This window comes from Oenanthe melanoleuca, chromosome 4 (genome assembly GCF_029582105.1).
Source record: "Oenanthe melanoleuca isolate GR-GAL-2019-014 chromosome 4, OMel1.0, whole genome shotgun sequence".
Lineage (NCBI taxonomy): Eukaryota > Metazoa > Chordata > Aves > Passeriformes > Muscicapidae > Oenanthe > Oenanthe melanoleuca.
In genome coordinates this window covers 50,200,794-50,227,933 of record NC_079337.1, presented here as the reverse complement: position 1 = coordinate 50,227,933, position 27,140 = coordinate 50,200,794, and the positions used below count along the sequence as shown (strand labels likewise).

Genomic DNA, 27,140 nt, shown 5'->3' with positions numbered 1-27,140 from the left:
GTGTCCAGACACCATGCCTGCCATAAATGAACCTCTATAGTAAATCCATTATACTTTGAGTATACTAACAGTGTAATAAGGCTTTCAGACTACCCAGTGAGGAAACTACCACTATATTTTCTACCTTTCCTTTTATAATTTTTTTTCTCTTTTTTTTTTTTTTTTTTTTTTCACTTGGTAGTAAAGAAACAATGGTAGAGATTTAACAGTTGTTAAAGTCTGTTGTCTGTCCTGTAAACTGTTGTGGTAGCATAGTGTAGCTCAGACACAACAAAGGAGCAAGAAAAATAAAAAAAAACAATTTGTGCAAATAAAAGTTGAAAAAAATATTTCAAGAAGGTTTGTATGATAAAATGGACCACTGAGATGTTGATTTTTCCCAAATGGGAGGAAAGCTTTGGTTTTAAGGGGAAAAAAATGCTCTAAAGATCTTAAGTTCTTTTGGAAATAAAACAGCAGCCAACAATGTAGTCTTTGTCTGTTTACAAATACATTTTAGAGCCTGGAAAACTGTACCAAGGTCTCAAAATTACTTTCCATGTTAGATCTTTCTATTAACCTAGGGAAATATAACTGATTCTTTTTCAGCATTGATAATTTTTTAGATGAGTGGAGCTTCTTCATTAAGAAGGTAAAGAGGAAAGGGAAAAGTACTGCAATAGGTATATTTATATGATAAGACAGGTTTTTCCAGTTTCGTCTGTTTCTGGTACATAAGCTTCTCCAAGGAGGAAGAGAGAGGGTAATTACAATAGTTCACCAGTGGGATTTAATAAATATTAAATATTTCAATATTTCTTGAAGTCTAAACTGTATTATTTTCTAGAAAACATACTTTTAAAATTGCTTCTGGGCAGGGGAAAACCTTCAATTATTGCATTCCAGGAACTATATGGAAGGTCATAGTGGCACCTTTTGGACAGAGAAACTGAGTATAAATATTTTTGCAAATATTTGCTTTATTTTTATCAGAGGAATATTGACATTTCAGTGCCTGCAAGTAATTGAATTAGTGATATTTATGGAGGTTTAAATGTACATCCTGACTGATAGCACTGAATTTTCTGACAAGGTTTGAAGGGTTAAAGGGTTAAGAAAACTTCTGATATAATTTGTCTAGCAACTTGATGGGAAACATTAAGTGACTAGCAGTTTAGTCAGACACCTTCTAATGCTCCTGCAATTCACAATCAATCACACTGGTGAGTGAGATGTTGACTGTTGTTGGGAGTCTAGTGATGAGCTGAAGAAAGTAGATGGTGACTGGAACAGGGGAACATGAAATTGCTTTTCATGAGCCATCATGAGGGATGAAGGTCCCTCTGAGCCTTTCAAAATGTCTAGCAAGCAGCAGGGTATTGGTTCACAAAAGAAAAAGTTGGCCAATCAAATGTTTTGCATTCATTGTGTTACTTTTAGATCATGCTAACAAATGAATGACAGCCCTGATTTGCTCATCGCTTTCACACTGGAAAAATATGCAAGAGTTTCATTTGTGCAATTATCGAAATAACAGACTTGAAATTCAGCTAGAAACAAAGTGTCAAGTCTTCCTGCTCAAGCTGACAGATCTCTAATCAGTTGTCATCTCATATTTACTTTAAAAGACTCTATTGCAGAATATTGAATATTTGCAGAGAGATGATAGCTATGGACTTCATGCTATTCATGTCTAGAGAACAAGGTGATAATAAGTTGAGTTTCAGTCTTTTGAGGGGTAAAGATTTTATTAATAAATTCAACTGAATTTCAACCACCTCTTTTTTTTTTTTAAATGTTATTGAAGGCATCATACCAGTTAATTAATTGAAATAAGTACTTGATATTGAGCCCTAGAGAAAATGTTGGTAATTATGCAGCTCGAAATTTAGTATTTGCTTTGGAGTTTAATTAACAGCATTATGATTGGTGTCATAGAGCAGCTCTAGACCTTGCCATTTTCAAATTAAAAACCTTAGTACTATTTTGATAGTTTTGGTGCTAGACAAAACCTTTTTGACTGATTTGTTAAGGCAAATGGGAGAGTTCAAGATCATCTATTTCTGGCTCTAGCAGTGGGGTATAGGCAGATGTGCCTAAGAAGCAATTTCACAAAGCTAATCACCTGCGTCTACCTTACTCTGTGTTTTGAATCACAAAGATACCTGTTGATCTAAGCTAAGATTCACAGTTACAAAACCATTTCATCTGGAAATTTGTGCTCTGGTGGCATCCAGACATCAGGCCAAAAAGAGGAGTTAAGCTCTAAATGTTCCCTTAACACCTGAACCTTGCACATAGGTTAAAAGCAGAATGGAAGGCACAGACATTTTCAGTTAAGCAGGCTTTTGGAAGCTGCAGGTGATATATTTTGTTTAAGGGGATTCACATCTAGAACATTTCTTGGGGGGAGCCATCACCATTCTGTAGCTATGTGCTATAGCCTCTATCAGGAGCTATTGCAAGAGAGGAAAGTAAAGTGACTTTCCCTCTGTGGCCTTTTAAACATTCAACCAGGGACTGAAATATGCTTTCTGAAATCTGACAGGTCCCAACCCACTCTTCTAGCTGAGTGCTTATCATTCCACAAAAGGTGTGGAGCATGTTCCTGGTCTCCCATGTTCAATGAGAGAAGAGGATGCTCACATGACATTACCTGGGAGGAAGTGAAGGTGTTTATGAACACTTAGTTTTGATCACAGGCATAATGACTTGAAATATCAGATGCATAAATAAGAAATAGAGTAAAGAATGCAATTCAGGTCTCTACTTGGGAATAAAAGTTCTGTACCTATGTTAAGCTAAGACACCACATTTGTCAGAGCAATTTTCTTCTAAGTAACTATTGCTGGCCATTGTAAATCAGAGTATTTTCTATGCACCGTTTCAATTTGTTTTGAATCTGGGACAATAACATCAAAATCTTGCAGATGATCTGTAGTGAAGGTCATGGCAGAGGGTATAATGCAGAAATGCAATAATGTAAACTGTCATAAAAGTTTTTGTTTCCTGAAATATGCTGATGCATCTTCGTGGAAGTAAAAGGTTCTCTTTAACTTTGTTGAGTGTAGCAGAGCTCATAAGATGTGTACTTTTAGAACAAATGAAATAGTTTCCAAAGTGAGGTACTATAACATTTATAGAAAAAGAAGTAAGTCTGAAAATATCTGTTTTGTTTAACACTCCTTTTTCCCCATCTTAATATTTCCACCCAAGTTATTTTCTGCACATGGAAAAAAAAAGTGTCATTCTTTTTACTTCCACTTGCAACATTATTTATTTCTCACTATTTAAATTATGGGAAACTCAAAATATGTCTCTTTGGCAGATATAACATAATGATACATTTTCACAAATTTCATTTGATCAGTAAAAGACTATTTTAATTTTTAACATAAGATTGTGAGATTATTTACTAATAATAGTAAAAAATTTATTTCAGAAGTTATCTTGAAAAGTTGTTTTCCAGAGACTCTTTACCTAGAAAAGGGTTGTGTATGTGCCTGTTGCAAGATGTGAGGTGCTCAGATATTCTGCATTTCAGGATGTATCACACAGAATTCTTCTGATGTTTGTAGCCTTTAAAAGAAATTGTTCCAGTTCTTTTAGCTTTGCTTCCTGCAGAGAAGAACCTCATAATTAGAAATAGAGTAGGATAGAACTGTCGTGCAAGTCTTTTGATGTGTTGGTTGGCTGATAGATTTTTTGAGATAGGATGAACTATAGCTATTGATAATACTTCTCTTTTTAAGCCAGATTTGCAGAACTACCTAGAGGTAGCTTGCTTTTAATTTCATTTGATAAACAGCAGAATTTTAAGCATGAAGCAGGTAATTATAGTATTTAGACTAATTCAGATTTACTAACTGGAATGCCTATTCAAAACACTACAAATATTTAGTTATAATTGCTTATCTTCTATTTGGGTTGGGTTCCTTTCAAATCTAATGATTTCTTCTTTTTTTTTTCTTTTATTCACTTTTTTTTTTAAGGTATGCATACTTTATAAACAGAAATGCCTAGTCCATCTTCTTCTTAGCCTTTTTTGCTGTCTTTTTAAAAAATCTAAATAAATAATATCCCTCAATCCAAATAATACCTGAAAATATCCTAGAAGCCCAGAAAAAAATTCAAATTAGAATAGCATGTGTAGTACACAGTTTGTATTTCAGTTTCATAACAGACAGAGAAAATTTTGAAAGTTAGTCTTAAGTACTTAAAAGTTTTCTCATCCCATAATATTTAATTTTATTCTTTTCCATCAGCAATCTCATATTATACAGTGCTCTTGTAGAGCCTGTCTGTTGTGTTCCCCCCACATGTAGGCATATTAACTTGCCATTGGTGAGTTTCATAGGATGAAACATATCATTTGGAAAAAGTTAATGGTATGTCATTGCAGACATCTTTCTTACAAACTAATTTTTTCCTAAAAATTATATGCTTAGCTATGTGCAACACTGTTTAGGTGACTAAGGATTAGATCAAGTTCCTACTAAACTAATCCTTTTGAATCCTGTATTACACTGACAATTAATCACTGCAGTTTCCAAGCAAAAGATTTGTTAGTAAGACCAGATTTTTTTTTTAATCACACCATGTTTCTTGGTTACTGAACATTTACACATTTAACCCCTAGGTAAAGAAAAGCTGGTATGGCTACATAAGTAGCTTCAGTTTCATTTTTTATGCTCTTTACATATTCATATTTGCCAATTTAATAAGATTCCTTTGTTTATATTTTTGTTTGAAAACCTTCTTGGTTGAGTCTTGCTGGGTAAATAACACAGCAAGAGATATCAAAACAATAATATTCCCTATAGCCTTATTTTATTAGAATACTATGTAATAAACTAACAATTTTCTTGTTGTTCTTAATAGCAAAAACAAATATCTTATGAGCTAGACAAAATATGAAAATCTGAAATATGTATTTTACCTCTTCTCTCTAATATCCTTTTCTCCCACATTATGTAGTCAAGCAACCTTCAGTAGATTCCTATGTGGAATAAACTCTACAGTCTCCTTGAAGTCTCATTCTATCACCTATAAATTTAGAGGCAGGGGCACAGATTTCCCTCTGAGCCATAGAAAATTCTCTCAGTTAAACAAGTTTGGGTACTCTTGAGAATCAAGCAATCTTTCATTTTGCTCAAAGGAGTTCCACTTAACTTAAAACTCTTCAGTCAAAAAACACACATGCTGCTGCTGAGCAGCTTTGCTCAGCAGTTTTACACTTTTAAACTGAAAAATACATTATATAGTAATTATATGACAGACTACAAACACAGCTTTAAATTGCATTTTCTATCATGGTGTTTTATTATCTCAGTCCATGTAAACTTAATAGATGAGATGCAGTGAAATCAGCAAAAATTTTGGTACCGTCTTTAATGTACCTGTTATCTTTTGGGAGAAAAATTATTTATGCTTTGGGTATGCTGCTGATGTCAGGGTCTTAGAAAAGGATTTAAAGTTGTATCAATCTCCATCTGCTTTACAATACTTAAGACACAAAACATATAATCTTGAGAGACCTTATCTCATCTTTCTCTTCTACTGAAATTTTCAGTTACTGTCCTAAGAACAGATCTGGATCATACTTTACATTAATTTCAGATGTTTGGCATGTCACCAGCTTTAGTTGTTTATTTTGAATTTGCATTTTTCATTGATGAGAGAAATAATTGATTCAAAGGATATTACAGTATGAAGTTAGTCTCTAAATAAGCAAAATATTTATGCTTTTTAGAATTTAAATGAAGTTGGATTGATTGGACTTCTAAATCCTATAGTGATGTAATACATTTTGTGAAAGCTATGACTTAGGTGTGTATTATTTTTCCCTGAAAGACAGATTAGGTAAAACTGAATCAGAGAGAAATTCTCATAGATGTTTATAATTCCTTTGGCAAATTTGTGTAGCTGAGATCTTTAAAACAAATTTAAATTTCCTAAGAGAGTTTTCAAAATACAGATTACTGTAGAAATCTGTATAAGTTTTGTTTTGTAGAACAAGAGATGCCTGCAGCTAGACAAATTTTCATAGACTGAAACATAATAAATGAATCTAACAAAAGAGAAATTAAATGATACTTTGTTTAACAAGGATAATTTTTTCCAGATTTGCTCTTTCTTCCAGTTCCATCACTTCTACCTCTTGAAATTTGAAATCTAAGATATGTCTGTAAATCTTAAGATTAAGATCTCCTGATGAATAAAATTATTGCAAATTAACCAGAAGAATTGTTCTCTTATAGCATGATGACATTAATAAATATATTAACAGATTGCTTTTTTGTTATTCCAGAAAAAATATAATTATATTCAGGTAGTTTCAATGAGAGGCAAGATATTTCTCTGCTGAGTTTCAAACAGATGTGGTCTAAAATACATTAGGTCCACAGGATCTCTTAGTGACAGACAAAAATGTTCTAATCTCTTGAGATTAAATTATATGGCACCTATTCAATTACTTTTAATCTTGTGGGCTTGAAAGATGCTATCAGTCAAAAAAGCAAAGAAACTTGCCTTTATGATCTTTCCTTAAATATAGTGTCCAGCATTTTATATGGAAGAAAATCAGATAGATAAAGTTATTCCATTAAATTACTTTGTTGCAGATTTACACATTTACTACTGGATTTAATTTTAAACAGAAAAAAAGAGTTGGGCAAATGTTTTGTATCTAGTGACAATTATTTAGATTGTACTTGCACTCTGCTAAGGTTTTCTGTAGCAATATAGGGATATGTGTGCTTGAGACAATAAATCCAGGGAGGGGAAAAAAGGCATCCATATTGAGTATCAAAGTTTGTCAAAGATGAGATAACAGATTTTGTCTGAGAATGATTGACAAAAGAAATATAAGTGTAGAAAATGCAAGTAAAATTCAGCCTGTTAAGTCTGATTCCTTAAAGGAAAATAAGGAAGACCTGTCTCTTACAGACATTTCTTGAAGCATGAAAATTGTTTAAAGGGCATCCTAATTTATCCAGTTCACAAAGCTATCTGTGATGGCAGGAAAAGATTTTTTTTTTAAATGGATGCCTTATTCTCTTTCTCCCAGTAGCTGTTCAGAGTTTTGTCTATTTATATTCATTATTGTTGCTGTAAGAACAGTACTGGTTTTCATTATTTCATTGGCATGAGAAGCCCTGATTCAGTTTTTCTGTCAAATTTGACCTCTTTCTGTACCTCCTCTACTTTCAGTGACTAAAAGCATCAATAAATAGAAACAGAGAAAATGCCACAAAATACTTTTGCAGCAGAACAAAATAATTATTACAACACTCAATATATATGTAACTGCAGTTCACATGTCTGGTAGGGTAAAGCATATACTGATAGTTTGTTCAGTTGTTTATTTCACTGTTACATATATAGCAAGTTTTCACACACCTGGCAGGAAAGAGATTTGAGAGTATACATAAACAGTTTAATAAAAAATAGGAGTCTCAAAATACCTTCACAGAAAGAGCAGAATAAAATCAATGTTAATTTTAATGCTGAAAAGTATTTTTGTCAAAATATTTTGAGAACACATTAGTCTTTCCATTTGATTTCTATCTGTATGAATTGAAAGTAAACAGAAAATTTTCAAATTTATCCAGCTAGGCACTTATCTCTGATTTAAAATAGAATATATATATGTAAATATAGCAAATACTTTACCAATCTATTTAACTTAATGATCTTGAAGTGTAAGTTTAATGAACTATATCACTGGTGTCCACCAGTTTGGACTGTGGGTTTATCTGTTGTGCTTGGTCTAGACCTAATTTAATGGGTCACTATCAGAAATGCTTTGTTTACAAAAGAGCATGAAACATCCTCATCAGCCCTCTCTGCTGCTCATTCCTGTACAGTGCCCATAAAATATCCAAGTGTGATATGCAGTTACTGGTAGAACTTCATTCAGCTCTGCTAGGAGCATGTCATACTCTTTGAATAATTCTGGAATAATTCCCTTATCTGACAATAAATGTGGCTCAAGTGATTGATATTTGGATACACATTTTTTTTGCCTGAAGTTGCTGCTTCATAGTAGACACAGGTAGAAAAAATTGTACCAGCCAATATGGAATCCATTACATGAATAAATTAGCTATACTTCAATGCACAATGCTTTACATTCACAAGAAACACAATCCCAACTGACACCTCTATTATGATTTCAGAAAGAAGCCAGAGACTAAAATACTGCAGATAGAACAATTTTCTACTAGACAATTTTCTGTCAGGAAACCATATTCAGAATGGCCTGAAAGGAAAATGCCTGCACAAAGTATGCACATATATCCTAGCTATGACACATACTGGAGGCAATAATGGGAAATAACCTTTTAATAAAAGTAAATTAACAGTTTGTTAAAAATTTGTTTGAAATAATAATTGCCAAGATATCACATTATTGTATTGTCTTTTACAATAGTTTTCCTTCAAATCAGATGAAATCTACAGATTTCATATTTTTTTAATCTTCCACTTCTTTATGTTCTGTCCAGCACCTATATTTGACCCCCTAACCACTGGTGTTCTGTGTCTACTTTGCCTTTTTAAAACAGTCCAGCAGCTGCTGATTAGGACAACTCCAATTAATATTGGGTGGATTACTAGAAATTACTCTCTGAATTTAAAAAGGAAATAATCAAGAGGATTGTTTCTTATTTTCTTCACCTCCTGTCAATACATCTAAAACGCTAATATTTTAGGTTTTTTTGGTTGTACATGTACTCTTAAAAAGAAGATAATTTAACCTCACTGTTAATATGTTTTGCTTAGCTAAGTTTTATGCTATTCTAACAGACATAATTAGAGGGTTTTTTCTACCTATTGTCAAGAATTTAGTCATGCATTGCCAGTGAAGCAAGTCTAACAGTGTCATTTTTACTTAAATCTGAGTGAAAGCATAAAATAATAATTTAAAAACGTCTTGATATTCAAATGAATTGAACAAATATGCATGGAAATATGCCATTTATTCTGGAAAAAGTATGTGCTAACTCTGAAGCAGTAGCCCAAAGTATATATACTGCACATCTTAAAAAATCTGGAGATGTGGGAAGCAGAGGAATATTTCCTGAGATTTACAATTTTATGGGTATGGTAAATGCTTTGGCAACCACAATTAGCAAAAGGATACTGATTAATTTTAGTATTGTGCTGCACAACATAAGAGGAGATTATTTACAATATTTAACATTCTTAAACCAAAAAAAAAAAAATTGATTCACTAAAATAGTACTTCCCCTGCTGTTAATTTTGACAAAAATTATTCCATTTCTACTTTGAGGCTGGGAAATATTTCACAAAATTTGGAAGAATATCTCAAGAAATCTGTTGCAGAGTATGCTCAACTCAGCTAAATGATGTAGGGAATTTGAAGACACTTTTACCTAGTCAACTAAAACTCAATATCTTCATCACAGGGATGAGTGATTGCTCCTGACTAACCTGATTAGATACCCCTGTTCAAGTCCAGTCTTGCTTTCAACATTCATCAATCCACAATTCCATTTGTAAAATAAAAGCTGTACTTCTTTACCACCTATAGCTGTTGGATGCATTAAACACTGCCAAATAATTATGGTCAAATAGCTCTGATCCTCACATCAGTCTCTGTTAGATTCCACCTCTCACTACTGTTTCTTAGACTTTGCAAGTGACACTTGATTGTTTTGTTTCATTCAAACTGCTTCTATACTTTCTATTGTTAGGAAAAAAATATCATTATACTGTTTCCTTCCATACTGAGGTAAGCACTGATATTCTAACCTCTTTTCTATAACATCCCTATGATTCATGTGTAGGATTACAGTCTTTCAGCTATATGTGCTCAAGAGGAATTAGTGCTGTGCTTAGTACTTAATTACTAATGGACTGTAACCCAGATGAATCTGTCATAAATATGGAAAAATTCTGAGCTGATGTTTGCAATTAATTCACTGTAATCTGCAGACACAGCTGAAAAATCAGTGAAAAAAATTAATGGAAAAAATCCCTTTGAGCAGGACATAAATCACACTGAGAGATTCATTATCGTTCTGTATTTTTCTCTTCATTTTTTGAGGTGTAAAGACTTTTCCACATACTTACCATAAAAATGATAGCAACAGCAAATAAAAAAAAGACAAAAAAAACAAACCAAAACAAAAAAAAACCCTTCCCAAAACTGTCTCTTCCCTGAAAAATCTATAATAATACATCAGTACTTATAACAGAAGTACAAATTTAAGGGAATTAATTGTGTGAGGTATTTAAAACACCTGAAGGATAATGCAATTATCTGTCAGCCAGCTCAGCTTCATGAGAGCAAAGTCCTGCTTGTAAAACTTAATTTCCTTTTACAAAGATATTACCCACCCAGCTGATCAGTGCAAGCCAGTTGATGTAACATTTTTGGATTTCAGTAAAGGTTTCCTCTGCTCTGCCTCTGACAGTGTCCTCGGGGACACAAGTTCCAGCACACTGACTTTTCCTATGTATTCAACTTTCATTATGAGTTCTGTATATTCTTGAAGATATTTGTGAGAGATCCCTGAGACCAAATGACACTGGACATCTTTTGGGCCCGTGTTTTTAGTTTCTAAATGGAAGCAATGCTGCATTCATTAGTATCCCTTAGAAAATATTATTTGGAGTATCTCCAAAAACATGTTGTCTGTTGAATGAGATGGGCATAAATTGGAGGGAGATGAGGGGAAGTCCTGGTGTTTTCATCTTCTGTGGCAAGAGCACTTGTTTTCCTACCTGGTGTCCACCCCTGATGTGAAAATACATTATTATTAAATGCTTATCAACAGGAAATAAAATAAAAGGGAGGAACAGCTGAGGTGAGCCAATAATGGCTGCTAGCTACCTGATTCCCTTAGAGCTCCTGCAGTCCCATCACTTTGGCAGGAGTATCAAGGAAGTTATGGTGACTTTTGAGCCTTAATTCAGATTTTCTTAAGTCATCTGTAGGAGAGCTGACATTCTAATTGCTCCATAAATTGTTTCAGCTCAGCGTTGTTAAGCACTGACACATTTTACTGAAAAAAATAAAGGTATGTAATTTGACACAGTGACAGATTAATACCTTAGCATTAGATTGGCAGAACAATTAGACTGCTTAAATGTTTCCTACATCTTAATGTCTATGGTACTTCAGGAAGCCACAGTAAGTCCTGCTTTTCTGAAGGATATGTTGCCATTTCAGTGATAGAAGTAAATCAGGCTATCAAAGGATTTAACAGGATTACAAGAAGTCTTGCAGCAATTAGAGTTAAATCTAGAAAATTAAAATCTGGGGAATTTAGGTTCAGTGTGGTGTATTTAGTATGGTACTCACCACTGGTATCCCATAAGCTGATACTTAGTTCTCATTTTATATATGCAATTGGTTTTGTAAAAGAAAATTAAATAATATAGTCTGAACTGAGGATAAATACAATTTAAACAAGAGAAAACTTTTTTTTCTACTGGACTTTCCTATTTTATAATGTAATCAAAGCAGTATTTGTCTAGAATTAGGCCTGTTGAATTTGATTTTGCTTAGCTATAATGTTGTAACTATTTATGTTATTGTCCTCCACTGACAACCATCAGATCAATGTGATTTTGGCCCATAAAAGTACAAGTACGTTTTTTTTTGTGTGTTAAAAAAAAATAAAATCATAGGTCTGTTTTTATTATAAACTGTCTTTAAGTTAGTTGTGAAATACTGGTAATTCCTTGAAGAACATAGATACAATATTATTGAACTGGTATAATCAGTAATTTAGGCAAGAATTATTATTTTTTTTATCATGGTATTCCATAATTAGTTAAGGAATATTATTCTTTAACTTGCTGGAGGTAACCATCATAGAAATAACTATAGCCATGTGGAATCTCAGTCAGAAATATTACTGTTTGGGTAATATTCCTTTATTTCTTTGGTGATATTTCTTTGGTTAGATGTCTGAGTCATTTTAAGTAGCTATACAGACTGGTGTAGTATGTTTAAAAGTGTAAAAAAACCATCAAAACTTTATGGATTCATTGTCTTATTTGACTGCTCCTCCCTAAAACATAGACAGATCGTATTCAAGGGAAGCAAAACAAAAATATTATATAAGATGTAAACACTTGTGAAATTTTGATTTTTACACCGGTTTCAGGTTTAATGGACTTCAGAGGTGTGATATGTTTTGCACCACTAAAGGTAGAAGCAATATTAATTTTTTAACTTTGGGAAGCAACTAATTGTAAGATAAGATGGATGTGTTTTCTCTTAGGAAACAAGATTTTATAAACGCTAACTTATCATGTTGGAACTTGAGAGTGGGAGGGGTGTTTTTATCATTACTCTATGTTTCTCTATTCCTTTGATTAACACCTGAATTAAGTGGTCCAACTATTTCTGAGTTTTGCTTACAGCTTTATTACCATAAAATTTTAAGGAGGATTCTAAAATGGATTTTTGGTTGAACTGAGGCCCACTTTCTGAGGTTGATTTATTACTGAATAAGTAAAAGCCTCGACCCAGAAGCCGTTAGGAATTGGATTGAGGCCAAAGCACATGAGAGCTGGCAACCACATCAACACAACTGTAGGGCTGAAGGGAAACCTTAGAGGTCCTTTAGTGCATCCTTTCTTTCCCAAGGTATGATTAGTTTATGTTATCCTGGGAAGCATTTTTCTAGATATTTCTAAAATTTATTCCAGATTCTGTAACCTTCCATTACTAATTCATTCATCCTCAAAGGTTTTTCTAATTTCTGACCTGATTTGTCAATGTTGCAATCAAGACATTACTTCTGGTCTTTTTCACTGTGGGCATGCAAAACAGACTGTTTGCACTCTTGGTTTTTCTTCTTGCCTCTTAGGTACATTAACAGTGCTCTTTTCTATCATATCTGCTTTCTCCTCTCACTAATTCACTTTCATTCATCTGGCATGAACTTTTTTCCACTGCTTAAGGATCACTTAACTATTTTCCTATGATATTGCATTTAACAGCACATTTCCTTTAACATGTCACTTTGGTCTCTCTTGAAACTGCTAAGCATTAGGACTTTGGACACATCACAGCAGTGAGTCTTGCTGGTTTTTGGGATTTTTTTTAATAGGAACTTTTTCCACAATTTTTCAAGTTAAGTATTGAAAATTCTCACTTTCATTCTATATTCTTCATTCTTTACTTCTATATTTCTTTCCTTTGCATTTAAAAAAAATCAGATTTTCAGAATTCATTATTTTATATCATTCTGTCATACCTTGTCTCACAATATTAATAATTCCGTCAATATACATGAAACCCTTCTGTACTCTCAAGTATTTTCTTAAGCACTGGAAGGAATTTTGGAATTAGGCATGATATACATGAAATTATTCCAGTCCAAAAGCAATTAATACATTCATTACTTCAGTGTAGCTGGCATATCTCAAGCAGTGGATTTGTGTTTGACTTTATTCAGTAAGGCTGGTTTAGAGATGGCATGCACTATCTCTGCAGTACATGATAATGCCACATTCAGGATGACAGCAGCCCAAGCCTTGGGGCACTGAACGCTTCTTGAGATATGTTCAATTGCTGTTTAACTCTATTTAGCCTAAGGTACAGAGAAAGGAATTGCTGATGCTTTCAAACATGTTTAAGTATTTTTGTAGTGTCTTGGCATGTCAGAATATGCCACAGCACAGACGAGGGTGCAGTTACTGAATTACTGCAATTAGGAGGCAAGAATTCACCAACAGTATTGTTGTAGCTGTATCCCCCTGTAGACCAGCTTTCCTTTTCCCCCTTAAACAGTGATTTTATACAATATGTACTCTCTCAGCTGTTTTCTCCATTATTGTTCCCTGATCATGCCATCAATACTTGTTATGCTTTAAGAGCTCTATTGTGTCCCTGATCACACAGCTCATAAAACAGTCATGGCTTTTAATATAAAAGCCATGTAAACACACTCCACTTTAATCATATAATGGTGTTTCACTTGCATTTTGGATAATCTTTTGAATGTAATGTATTTGTGTATAGAACGCAGAAAAAATAAGGTTCATCCAAACCACAGTCTCTTTCTTTACTATATAACTGTTCCTATTCTTTTTTCTCTTCTCACAGTAGCTGGAACTACTTCACATGAACTTTTTATAGGTCCTCAATAAATGGAACCATGCAGGGGTATTATGGGCCTGTCAATGTGGAAAGCAAAATCTGCATGTAGTTATTGATTTGTCATAGATACTATTTAGAACTCATCTGCCAATGACTCCTCAGATCCTGTGGACCAAGCTGCACAGTTTACAGAAGTACTGTTGCACTGCTGTAGTACTATATGGCTACTGTGGTTTTGTACTCCTCCAAGGAAAAGGTCTACAGCTAGGAATGTTTTCTGCAAATGTTCAAATTTTTGTCTTTAGGTATATTGTCACTATTGATTTGGAATGTTTTCCATCTCCACAGACAAGTGGAACAGAACTTTTGCTACCTTAAGGATATCTTAAGTCTGTTGTTACTATCAGCTTTGTGTGTGGCTTACAAAAATAAAAACAGGAAAAGCTCTTTACACTTTTCTCCAGTGTCTCTGCTAGAACCATGTCATGACTAAGTGTGGGTCTATAAAATATACTGTACAAGCATAGCTGTTAAAAATGCCAGAGTGAGCATTATTGACTATATTTCTGCAGCGTGTGTGTAAAATAAAAGCACACTACTTGTAACATGGAGAGTCATAGAATGGATAGGGTTGGAAGGGACCTTAAAAATCATCTATTTCCAATCCCCTGATGTACTTGATGACTTCTGTGTTCATAATATGGTTTATGTCCTTAAATATATTAACATATTTGGTTAGGAATGGGAGGAGAAAAAATAGTGGAAAATTTCTTAGTTGGAATATTTGAGTTTCTTTGGCATTAAATTGGGGATAGAACATAATCTTTCTCCTGTCCAACCTGCAATGGTAGGTGCCTTTCTTTTTTGATAATAAGCAGCCCTACTGACACTAAGGAAACAGTCAGCTACAATCAGCAGAAACACTGACATACATATAAATATCTCCAATCACTTACATTCTTTTGTACAAAGTTTTATGGAAAACATAAAGCATATCACTATCTCAAAAATTAGCTGCAAATGTTTAAGGATTTTTTGGATGAACAGTTACTAAAGATTAAAAAAAATCCAACTTTTATCATGTAACTTTTAAAAATTTGTGTTGGAAGCTTCAATCAGATACAATGACAAAGTAGATTTTAAGGCCTTTTAAATTAATGTTTTCCAATTTTTTCCCAAGCTGAAGTCTGGCAAGTGAAATCTCTCTTAAAAGTATTCACTTTTGAAGTCTCCATTTACATATATACCTAAAAAATTTTCTAAATATCTGCATTTTAGGGAGTGGGTTTACAATAGTTGTGTCAAGCAATACCTCTGATCTAGAGACAGACACCATGAGAGGATGCTCTAAGATTCAAGCTCTAAGAACAAATGCAAGAAAACCTTGGAGTATTAACTGTGTCAAATCTCAGCTGAACGTGTTTTAGAGAAAACTATATGGCACTGGGTTTGACAGCCTGAGGGAGATGAGGTTGCTGCTGCTGTTCCATACTCCCAAGTCCAAACAGTAGAAAAAATGAGAATACATTCCCAGTAGGCACACCGCAGAGCACACACATACACCAAATATACACAGAGTTGTCCACACAGATCACAGACATTCAAAACCCTTCCATAAACACAAACATCTCCAGGGGCCTCATTCTCTCCTCTTCTCTGGCTGGACAGGATGGAAGACCACTAGTGATAGTGGACACACCTTATTTATATAGGTACTCATAACAGAGAGCCCCTTCCCAGGAAAGAGTTAGAAAGGAATCTAATAAGAGGACAGGACAGATGGTGTTCATCAGGCACAGAACATAACCAGACATTACCCAGCACACTATTTCCATGTGACTGGCTCTTTTTTCCTCTTGTATCACTATTTCTCCACTATCACCTAAACCTCTCACTTGTCTTCCCAATGGTTTCACCCCTAAACATCATCTAAGCCCTTTGCTGTCCCAAATTCCTTTTCTCCATATTTTATAATGTGCACTACATACCTAGACAGCAATCCCCAGCATTACACAGGAAAATGACTTTTCCTCCTGAATCCTTGTTTTGAGTTCCTATCTGCTGCTATATATATCTATATGAGATATATATATCTCTATATATATCTATATCTATATGTCTATATACCTATATACCTATATATCAATATATCTATCTATATATCTATATATCTATATATCTATATATCTATATATCTATATATCTATATCTATATCTATATCTATATATATATATATATATATAGATATATATATATATATAGATAGATAGATATATATAGATATATAGATATGTGCTATATATCTGCTGCTCTGTGTTCCTCTAGGCCTGGAAAGAAGGACCTTTGATTGCCCTTTGGTGGGCCTGGGTAGATCTGTCAGGCTATTATTTGGGCTATTATTGTTCTCCCACTGTCTCTCTGAGCTCTTCTGTAGGTAAAGTTTATCCCATAACCCAACAGAACAACTCATCAACACACTGATTTGGAGGGTTTTGCTTCTTAAAAAAGCATTATAAGGCTGAATTTTACATTAAGTCCTCATGCTTTACAAGAAGGAATTCCAGTATTTGTCCAAAAGTGAATAGGAGAAGCACTACAATGTAAAAAGGTACATTTTCAATTTCAAGATTCAAAAACCACCAGCAAGGGAAGGATTTTTATGTACCCATGTATTGCTGACTCAAATTTTTTTTGAGCTAAAAAGATTCCATCAGATATAATGAGATGTTAATTGTTTCAATCCAAAAAAAAAAAAAAAAAAAACCAAAAAAACCCCAAAACAACAAAAAAAACCACTCAAACAAAAAAAAAAAAAGAAAATCTTTTTAATAACATATATTCTGATATTTTAAATAGAGGTCAGACATATTGCCTTGATCAGCAGTTGATAATATTATGTCAGAGTAATAATAAAAATACTTGAAGCAAGCATAATGTTTAATGGATGGGATTTTCTGGAAATAAGGTGCTGTTTCAAATAGTTTATGGAGATTTTAGGGAATTCGTTGTGTTGTAAAAATATGAAAAATTCTGCTTAAAAATCAAAGCACATCAGGGCAGCTGAGCAGTTAATTATGCTTCTTATCATTAGGGAGAGTTAAAATAGAATAATGCTGATTTAGCTGACAAACAGAGGATTTTCCTCTTCCCATCCCCATATTCTGTGTATGTTTGCAGAACACAGTCATCTCAAAACTGATAGGCTGGTAAGTTTTCACAGTATTGCATTCTTCACTGGGGAAAAAAAAAGTGGGTATTGCGTCTAAGGGCAAAGGCCTTATAAATTGGGAGAAAAAAAAATTGAAAAGAAAAAAAATCACTCTGTTTCCTCCTCCCGGCCTGACACATTTTAGTTACAAGGTTACACAGTTATCTAAACACCAGGGTTACATTTATTAAATAAATTTCCTCAGCAATATTTCACTGAAATATGAAATTTTATACAGTATTCAGAATACATAGAGTAGATTTTATAAAATGATGATGGATGTCACTAGCAAATAGTGTACACACTCTTTACAATACTGCAACAAATTATTTATTAAATTAATGTTTAAATGACTGATAAAAGTCAGGAAAGGACCAAGATAAATCTAACTAATCTATCAGGATTAAGTCCACAGATGTTGAAATTAAATATGTTTTCTCTGCAAGCACATGTTGTAAATATTTTAAATTAAAGTGATTTATTCTGGAAGACCGAATAATTTTTGGTTGTGGGGTTTTGTTTGTTTGTTTTTAACTTCAGCAGTGGTCTTTTTAACCAATTTATAGAAAATTTGAGAAGGTGCTCTATAAGCCAAAATCAAAGAAAAATAGGCAAAAGAAAAATAAAGGAATGAAGATTGTTTTGAAGGCCTTTGAAAGGGTTTTATATGGCACATGTTATTACAGGCAAAAATTACTGTTCACAATAACTTTGGTGTTGTAGTGGGAAGGTAGAAAGATGCCACAGCCCATATGAAGAGCCTGACCATGTTTCTATATTGAAGTTCCTTGCTCCCTTCTAAAAGAATTCATTTTTTTATAAAGCAAACCTGAATATTTCATCAAATAAGTCATATAATATGAAAGTCGTATCGAACACACTTGATAAAAATTTATTTTTTTAATTTATGTTCTTTGGCAACTTTGTTTGAATATCATGTTGTTACTTTGTAGGCAGTTTCAGTTACTCCTTTAGACCATAAAATACACTAAAACTGAATAAAAACAAGGTTTAAGAATCTTACCCGTTCCTCAAAATAGTTGAGGTAGCTTTTAAATTCAGTTGCATGCAAGTATCAAAATACAAATATTAAATACACCTGCATTGCAAACAGGTAGGAGTCAATCCTGCAGGCCCCTGAACTTTGCTGGTTTTCAGTGAAAACTCTTACAAGTACAGAAAATTTAGACATAGTGAAGAGCAACAAGACACCTTCTAACATAGCAAGCCACATATAAAATATTTCTCTCTAGGCAGATTCATCCCATGCCCTACTGTGCACATATACACACAGAACAGCTTTATTTGTACTATTAATAAAGTTTATAACCCATATCAGAGGTTTTGTATGCTTCTGCAATTACTGATTGCACAACTAATGTAACATATTGTAGACTAACAATTCAAACTCCCAGTCCTCAGAAATACAAATAGAGGTTTACATTATGCAAAAATTCAGCCCCTTTGTCAATACCAGATCTGCTCATTTGCAGGGCATTAAGTATGTTTGTAAGTGTTTGCAAGGTGCAGGGTCTCAGGATCCTTCCACATAAATTCAGAGCATTCTCTACGAAAAAATTCAAGGAAAGGTATTTTTAATAATTTCTAGAAAAATTGCAGTATAGAATTAAGTGTTTCTTTGACTCTTTCAGACATCAAAATTAATTCAGTACCTAATGCCAAATGCTTCTGGAATTGATTTACAGGCACAGGAAGAGGATTAATAGCCTTTTTTTTTTTTTCAGTTATTAAGGTTGAGAACAACTGTACAGATCCACTTGTTGCCTCCGGGCACGTGCAATGTGAAAAAATTATTACTGAGCAACTTACTGCAACATTCCTACCCAGACCTTTAAAAACACCTTTTGTGAATTTCAGGATTCTCAGTTTCAATGGAAGTGACTGTAATATTAATTTGTAAAGACAACTCTCTTCTATTTTCAGATTCACGGCCTCTACCAGATGTAGCCCTGACAGGGAAGTGCACCCGGGAATGTGATGAGTATGGCCACTCAGACTCCTGCTGGATGCCAGTCCGCACTTCTCCCGAGAGAAAGCAGAAGAGCCAGCCAAAACTCTCCACTTTCATGCCTGTGGATGAACGGGGCAGTCAGGAAAAGCTGGCCAATGGAGAAGCCTCCCTCATGGGTGATCGCAACAGAAACCTCCTGAACAAAAAGTTGACCTCATCCTATGAGACCTTCAGTGCAGCTAGTTTCAGCAAAAATGAAGAAGGCAATCCAGAGGATATCCCCCTTACACAGACAGGGGAATACAAGCCATCTCCTGTCAATACTCTAACTAGAAGAGAAGTTTACCTGTAGGCTAAAAAGCAGCAACAAAGTTCTTTCATAATATAAGAAAGAAATGGGGCAAAAGTCTTAAAATCACAGCAATTTTAAGAAAATAAAAGTGAAACAAAAAAGAGGGGGCCACCAAAGAGACAAAAGATCTGCCTGCCACTTCTGCCTCCATAGCAGGCATGTAATTATACTGTCTGCCTGACTATACTGTACAATGTAGAAAACATTGTCGCTACTTGCATGTCTAATTCCCCCTCGCTGATTTTTATTTTCCTAGATCTATGGTTGCAAATTCCTCCCATAGTAGCAAGCTTGAATAAAAAGAACACGACACACTGTTGTTTCCCCTCTGCAGAAGCATGAATTAAGCCACTCATTTTGTTTGTTTGTCATCTGGCTTGTTGAGGATAACAGGTCAGGGAAAATGTATTCAAAACATACCATCTGAATATTGCTGATCCCCATCAGGGACAATCCTTCAGAAACCATAAAGATATAGGATAAATATAAAGGAATAATCATTAATAGGCACTTTGTGAAGACCACAGCTTTAATATTCTCACCTCTCATCTGAGGCTGAAGCAACAGAAGTACATTCAGCCTGAGACTGCAGTCAAAAACATGGCATACTTTCCTGTGATTCATGAACTCTGGTTCTGTTTTATCCATTGAACAAACGTGTCTTGCTGTGTCTCTTTCTCTCTTTCTCTCTCGTTCTCTGTAATGATTATTTCAATGTAAACACAATTACTAACACTTATACCATAGGATAGCAGTGATAAACTGTTGAAATCATTATTTTGGGCAAGACTAACATTTAGCTGGGAAGATTGTAATAACAAAAAGGCCAAAGATCACTTAATGGATCAGGGGAACTGCTAAGTATTGGGGCTTGACTTAGAAAATAAATGTATTCACAAAAAAAAATACATGTACTCATAACACAGCTTCAGTTTCATTCTAAGCAGCAGCACAGTTCACAAGCCCAGATGACAAATTTTTTTCCAGTGTGGTTGTTGAATGCCCAAAGGAACTGATGCATTTTTTTTTTTTTTTTTTTTTGTAATGACATGATATATTGCAGCACATGCTGCATATGATATGCTGCATATGCTAGTTCCAGGGAATTTTTAAGATCAAAATTAAAAAATAATAGTAGAAGAGAAGGCTGTGTTCATGGGAATGCTTGATGGGAGGGCACAAGGTGGACAATGGGATAATGCAGTAACAAGAGAACATTACAACTTGGATACAAAAGCTTCTTTTCAGGTTGCAAGGCATGGTTGCTAAGTCTGGTCATCAGTGTTGCAACTTACCAACTGCTTCAATTATGTCAAAGATGAGGATAATGAAAGCTTTTTTGAAACCAAGTGCATTAAAACCAAGAGAAGTGCAATACTAAATGATATCAAGGCTCAGAACATTTAGTGTTAGTAAAAAATGGTCTGATAAACAGTGGTATGATACCTAGGAGGTCAAGATGAGCAAAAAGGAGTCCAAGCTACGGTGATATACAAGAGCTGTAACAATTATCATGGTGAGTGCTTTTTGAAAAGAAGAGGAGATGAAACAGGGTTTTGTGCAATAAAAGCAACAAAACATGCAGAACATCAACCAATTGCTTTGTAGTTGATGCTGTAGTCATAATGACAGACCAAGCTCAGACATTCAGACAAAAGTGACAATCAAACAGCACAGCAAGGACAGCTCAAGAATGGAGAAAGCATTCAGATCCCTGGCTGTGGAACCTGGCGTGAAGGCATGGCTAGATGGCTCTCTAGTAACTGTAGTCATAATGTAGCTTTGGGTAGTTTCTTGCTTTGAAGACTTGCATAAAAATAACCTTAAACAGCCTAAGGTAGAGGTTGGTAAATCAAAACAACTCATCACATTTACCTTTTGAATTCACTTCTCCATTTAGTGGGTTGTGCCATTTCTGGCCTTTTCATTCTCCTCTCTAAAGTTTACTTTCTTCAAGTAACATTAGTTTGTGTATAGAAGTTATGATGAATGGGCACATTTTAGAAAGAAAATGTTAAAATCAAAGATTAATAATGATTGAACATTTTTATGTTTAATTATTTAAATAATACGGAGAGATGCAAGCTAGTACTTTATTATGAGACTGCATATAGCAGTTACTGCTTTGTATAATCTGTAAGTACCTGTTTAAAAATGCTTCTAAAAATGCTTATGTAATGTAAACACAGTTTTCTTGCACGTTTCAACAGAATACACAATTGCATAACACAAATGTTCAACAGAACTTCCTTTACTAAGATTTTATTTAATATTACACACAAGAAAATAAATTAGGTAGCTGGGTTCCATATATTCTTAGACACTTTTTCTACAAGGCTAATAATACAGGTCATAGTTGACCTTCAGATTAAATGGATCAGCAGTCACTCACCAATTTTTGCACTACATAAGACAGTCATGAAATAATTTTCTTGTGTGCATCTCCTTAGATCTAAAATGCGTGTGAAAGAATTTTTAAAAAATTCTATCTACTGTAAGTATTCACCGTAATTCTTGTGGAACTAGCCACTATTAATATGCTGATTACTCTTCTGACCTGGCATGACATACAAATATATTTTGTGTTTGTATTTTTCCTCTTTATTTGAAATAGGTTAAATCTGGTGCCACTCCATAAATAGAGTGCTTTTGTATAAAAAATAAACAAATAAAGCTATAAAAATAATTAGGGTGAATGCAAAATATGCAACTGTGCCTTTTATACCTATTATTATGGTAAAGTGGTAGTTGGGTTTGGACACTGAGGGGTAAGGGGCTATTCCCAACTTTTTTGAACCTGTATATTTACCTGTGTTTATTTTCTGAGAAATTATAAATAATATATTTAAAGACAAGCCTTTTGCCAAACTCAGTTAATGGACCAGTCTTAAGCATTATTAACATAAGGCTGTGGTTTAAGTAGGTCTTGAGGATTTTTTTATTACTATTTGTGTGGGGTTTGGGGTTGTTTTAATTTGTTTTTAATTCTACTGCCTGGAAAAAGTATGATCAGTCTATATGATAGTTATTTAGCAAGGTGTCACCAGTTCATGTTGCCAGGAAAATTGACAATTTTTTTAATAGCTTTTAGCCTTCATCACATTTTAGTTGTACAGTATAGAAATCATCTTTTTCTTTCCTTCAATGGGAAACTCAAATGAGCTTTGCATGTATTTTACATTAGGGCACCTTTATAGATTGATGCGTTAATATATAACTTTATATGTATTAGAAAGTTCAATAGCTTTGGTCTAAAATCTAAGGCTTATTCCAGATCTCAGACCCACTAAGTTTATTGAATATGGTTTCTGACTGGCCTGCTGCCTGAGTTTCAGGAAAAAAAAGTTAAACATTATTTTTATGTGGGGGAAGAACTTTAATGGGATTGAAATGGTTGGCTGAAAGGTTACCCTAGAAGTTGTCGAGCAGTAAAGTTACAAATATGGATTAAGGTCTTGCCATAAATCCAGCCATCACCAAACACTTCTAAGGAAGCTGAACAATGAAATATTTTTCCTTCTGTTTCATTGGTGATAAATACACAGAGTCTCCTTAAGAAAAGAAGCAGATGCAAAAGCAATATGAATGAAAGCTCATCAGTTAAGTTGTGTCACTGACTGAAAGAGGCAAGCACTAGGAAGCAGACAACATTCACCAGCTACCTGGGGTATGCTTTCAGACAACTTTTCCTAAATTTTAAAGCACTTGCATTCAGTGTGGTACGATCTGTTTGTAATAATAATCATTGACTATTGTTCTGCAACTTGGATGTTGATAGTGAAGCAGAGAACAATTTATCATTGTTTATTATGAGTCACTATGCACGCAACTATGCTAAACATGGCAAAATGTATTAAACGCTAGTCCACCTCTATTTATGAAATATTTACATAATTTAATTTGCTTTTGTACAGTTTTATGTAAATAAATTGCTTGTCATTTTTGTCTCTGCAAATTAAAATATAACATGTTCAACTGGTTGCCCATTTGCCAGCTTACTTTCTTGGACAGTCTATTCCAATTTTACTAGATTAAATCACATGCTAGTTTCAATATTTAGTGGTATTTTGGATGGCAAAGATGACACTGCCTTAGTAACTGGCTACAGATTTAACTGCAGAGGTGGCTGAGGTTTTGCCTGTTTCCAGAGTGAAATTCAATATGGGCAGGGCTATTGTCACCCAGCACAGCACACAGCTATTTTCATAGCAGAAATAGAGTACTTGTAACCTGAACAGTTGCTTCTGATCACTGTTCAAAAGGGCTTATTTTTAAGATGTGTTCAAAACCTTCCTATTAAATGGAATAACAAGTCTTTAGTAAAAGTCAGTGTATTTCCATTATCGAGTGGCAATTTTCTTATTATCAGCAAGGCTGCTATTTTTTCCAAAAAGTTTTGAACCATTAACAAATCCTAAAATGTCAGTGGAGTGTCTATACTGAGAAAAACAACACAATTAATGCAAAATTTCAGGAGAAAAAAGTGGAATAAAAACCTCCAGTTCTCTCTGGCTGTGAATCAAATTATCCACCTCAGCATAACTGCAGATCAAGAACAAATTCTCCTCTAGAAGGAACATCTAAGAAGGAAGAGTTTATTCCTTAGCTGTCTGGATTGCACATAGCTTTTTTTTGTCTTTGTTTGCTTGTTTGTTTTAACAGAGCAGGTTCCAAACCAGCCATTATATTGGGGTATGAATCAGTTATGATACATGAAAAATGTGTTTGTGGGGAGAGGGATTGAAGGTCAAAACTCCTCTCACTCCTCTGTGTTATGCAAAATACAGAATTACTACAGAGACCTTGCAAATCACTGAATAAAATTTCCCAGTAAACATCACAGAAAGTGCCATTTATATCCTTTTACCTTAGTTACAGATTAGGCTTTGATTTTTTGTGAATAGAAACTGGCCAGAACTTTTCTAAAATAAACTTTACATTGCAAATTTCTCTCTCTGAATGTGCTTTAAGTGAACATTTCCTAGTCTTCTCTAATGAATGTGTCAAAGAAGATTCCCCCTTCCACATGTAAAGGTCTGAATCTACAAGGCTGTGGAGAAAGTTTAGTTCTCCACCTGACCCTGGATCTCTCACACTGCACCCATCCACCTCCTTCAGCAGCAGAGGTATTTTAATGAGTAGCTTCAATCAAGCTTTCAAGTTTATTTTATACTAGTTGTAGTATGCAGGGCATGACCTTATGTTTGTTTGTCTCTTATCTGCATTTTCTTGTTTACCCACTGCATCCAGGAAGGTGATTACAGGAAGATAAAATAAATTTCCTGAACCACTAAGAGTGGTAAGAGAGGATGATATAAACTAGCAAAAGCAAACAATTTATGCTCCCCTTTAACCCTGGCTTCGTTTCTCCCTCCTGCATTGCAGTAAATTGTAAATCTTATGCAGAGACTGAAATTAATAAATGTGACCTAGGCAGAAATAATTTCTTGTCTTTATTGAGCCTCCTGAGGGGAGTGTATAGAAGATGCTTAATAGTTCATAAATATGCAAATCATCTAGCCTTTGCTAAAAAAGAAAGCAGTGCTAGCTTTAGATGAGTGTATTCCTTAGTAAAATCATAGGATTCCAGTCAGGCAGTTCATATAGTTCTTTCTTCTAGAGCAAGTATGTCTGATTTAAAGACTGAGATACACTTACCAAGAAACTGAGGGGGGGTGGGAAATGCAAAATACTTATTCTGTACTTGTGTACAATAGCCTCTGGGAAAAAAAGAGAACAAAGAACAGTAAATAGGTATAATGTAATTGGTACAGAACTGAGAGAAATATATCCCTTTAGGAATTTCAAACCAAATTAAGGATTTAAAAATATGGAGATATAAATGCATAATTTGTAGCTATCCATGGTATGGTACTGTAATTTATAAGAAAAGAATCTTTCTAATTATAAGGCACGTGATTCTATTTAAGGTGATATTTCTAAAGATTTAGAAAATGGTTAAAAAATGTTTATGTATTAGTATTCCCTTTCTGTAAGCTTACTAAAGCAAGTTTCAGCAGGCTTCTACAGCATTCACTGTAGGAGAAGTTTTGGAATGACCAAAGAGGCAAGATACAGTTTTCATATTTCTATTGTATTTTCAGGATAACAACCAACTTTTTCATGTTCATGTTATAATAACAAATGAAAAAAATCCCAAGACTTTTCAGCTATGCTTTCAAGGATAATACTGGGGGAACATAGAAGCCAAAGTAATATAAAAGCAGGTTTGTACCATGTTTACTATTCCTTTGGTAAACTCACACTCAGCAAACTGCAGAGTCATGAAGAGAGCAACTTAAATAACAATGAACCATGTAAGTTTTTCCCAAACCTGTTGGCAATCAGAGAAGGAAGGAAGGACAAGAAAAATTAAAAAAAATGTGCTGTGTCTTTTTACTGCCTACCTTTCAAGGATTTCCAGCATCTACAGAATACCCCAAATAGCAATACTGGATTCTACCATTTCCCCACAAAAGTGTACACTTTTACCTCTTCCAAAGGTATTGCAGGTTTTATAGCTTGTAGTAAGTCTAGTTGGTGAAAATAATCTTCCCAAGAGAAAAAGACTCTTTTTCTTCTTACATAGCAACTGTGTTACATGATTTCAGAAAATGGAGCTGATTCTAACTGTAGCAAGGTTATGGTGTTAGTAGTCTGTTTGAAGTTAGTTGAATATATCTTTGATAAGGCAAGTAGAAGTGAAGAAATCAGAGTAAGATATTAGTCTGAAAATACTCACAAACTGCTGCATATGCTGTAATGGTTCATTATTTAAGCCTGATCAAAAGAGAAAAGGCAAATAAATTCACAAGCAAAAGTGGCCAAAGGATAAAAAAAGTTACAGATGAACAGCTTGGATAAGTGTGTGTTTGTATGTGTATGTATGCATACCTCTTCCTTTTGAAGTAGATTTTAAGATTCCAGAACATTCTTTGTCATTATCTAATTAATCCAATCCAGAATAACAGACAATAAAGACATTTAGTAGAAAGTCCTGTATTTATTCTAAGGTTTATTTAGACAGAATAAAATGCATAAATTAGCATCTACCACTTGTTCTGGCAGTGTATGGTGACCACAGAGTCAGACAACTGGATAATTATTGAACCAGCTTCAGCTTCTCTCTAGTTTCCTGTCTTACATAAGCTGCTAGAACAAAAGTCAGAGCATTTTGTTTTAATCTTCATCTCCTCTTGCTGACAGAACCTGGAATCAGCTTGGCACCTACTTAGCTTTTCTGCCCCTTGCACTGGACTAGAAGAGAGCCCTGGAACAACAGGTGACTTCATATGATTTTTCAGTCTGACCTCTGAGCATCTGGCAGGCATCATGTTGCCACCCTTATCTTTAGGAGCACAAAATTATGGTAGACTCACTCACACATAACTGAATGTGGAATATTAAAAGGTGAGAGAGCAAGAAGTATGCCTTGAATTTAGAACATTCTGGTGCTATGCTGATTAAAAAAAAAAAATTATCCTGAATTCCAGAGGGTTGAAAAGCTGCTCTGTGTGATAAAGAACCAACCACACGGTAGGT

At 34.2% G+C, this 27,140-nt stretch overlaps 1 protein-coding gene across 3 annotated transcripts in view; it reads left to right on the top strand.

The window, feature by feature from the left end:
- PCDH7 (protocadherin 7) overlaps positions 1-23,573 on the top strand; it is a 252,554-nt gene extending 228,981 nt beyond the window's left edge. For all 3 annotated transcript variants that reach the window (XM_056490654.1, XM_056490653.1, XM_056490650.1), the window contains one exon: positions 19,219-23,573. In XM_056490654.1, coding sequence (XP_056346629.1) covers positions 19,219-19,598 — 380 coding nt within the window. In that variant the 3' untranslated portion in view covers positions 19,599-23,573. The remainder of the gene's footprint in view (positions 1-19,218) is intronic.
- The last annotated feature ends 3,567 nt before the right edge of the window (positions 23,574-27,140 follow it).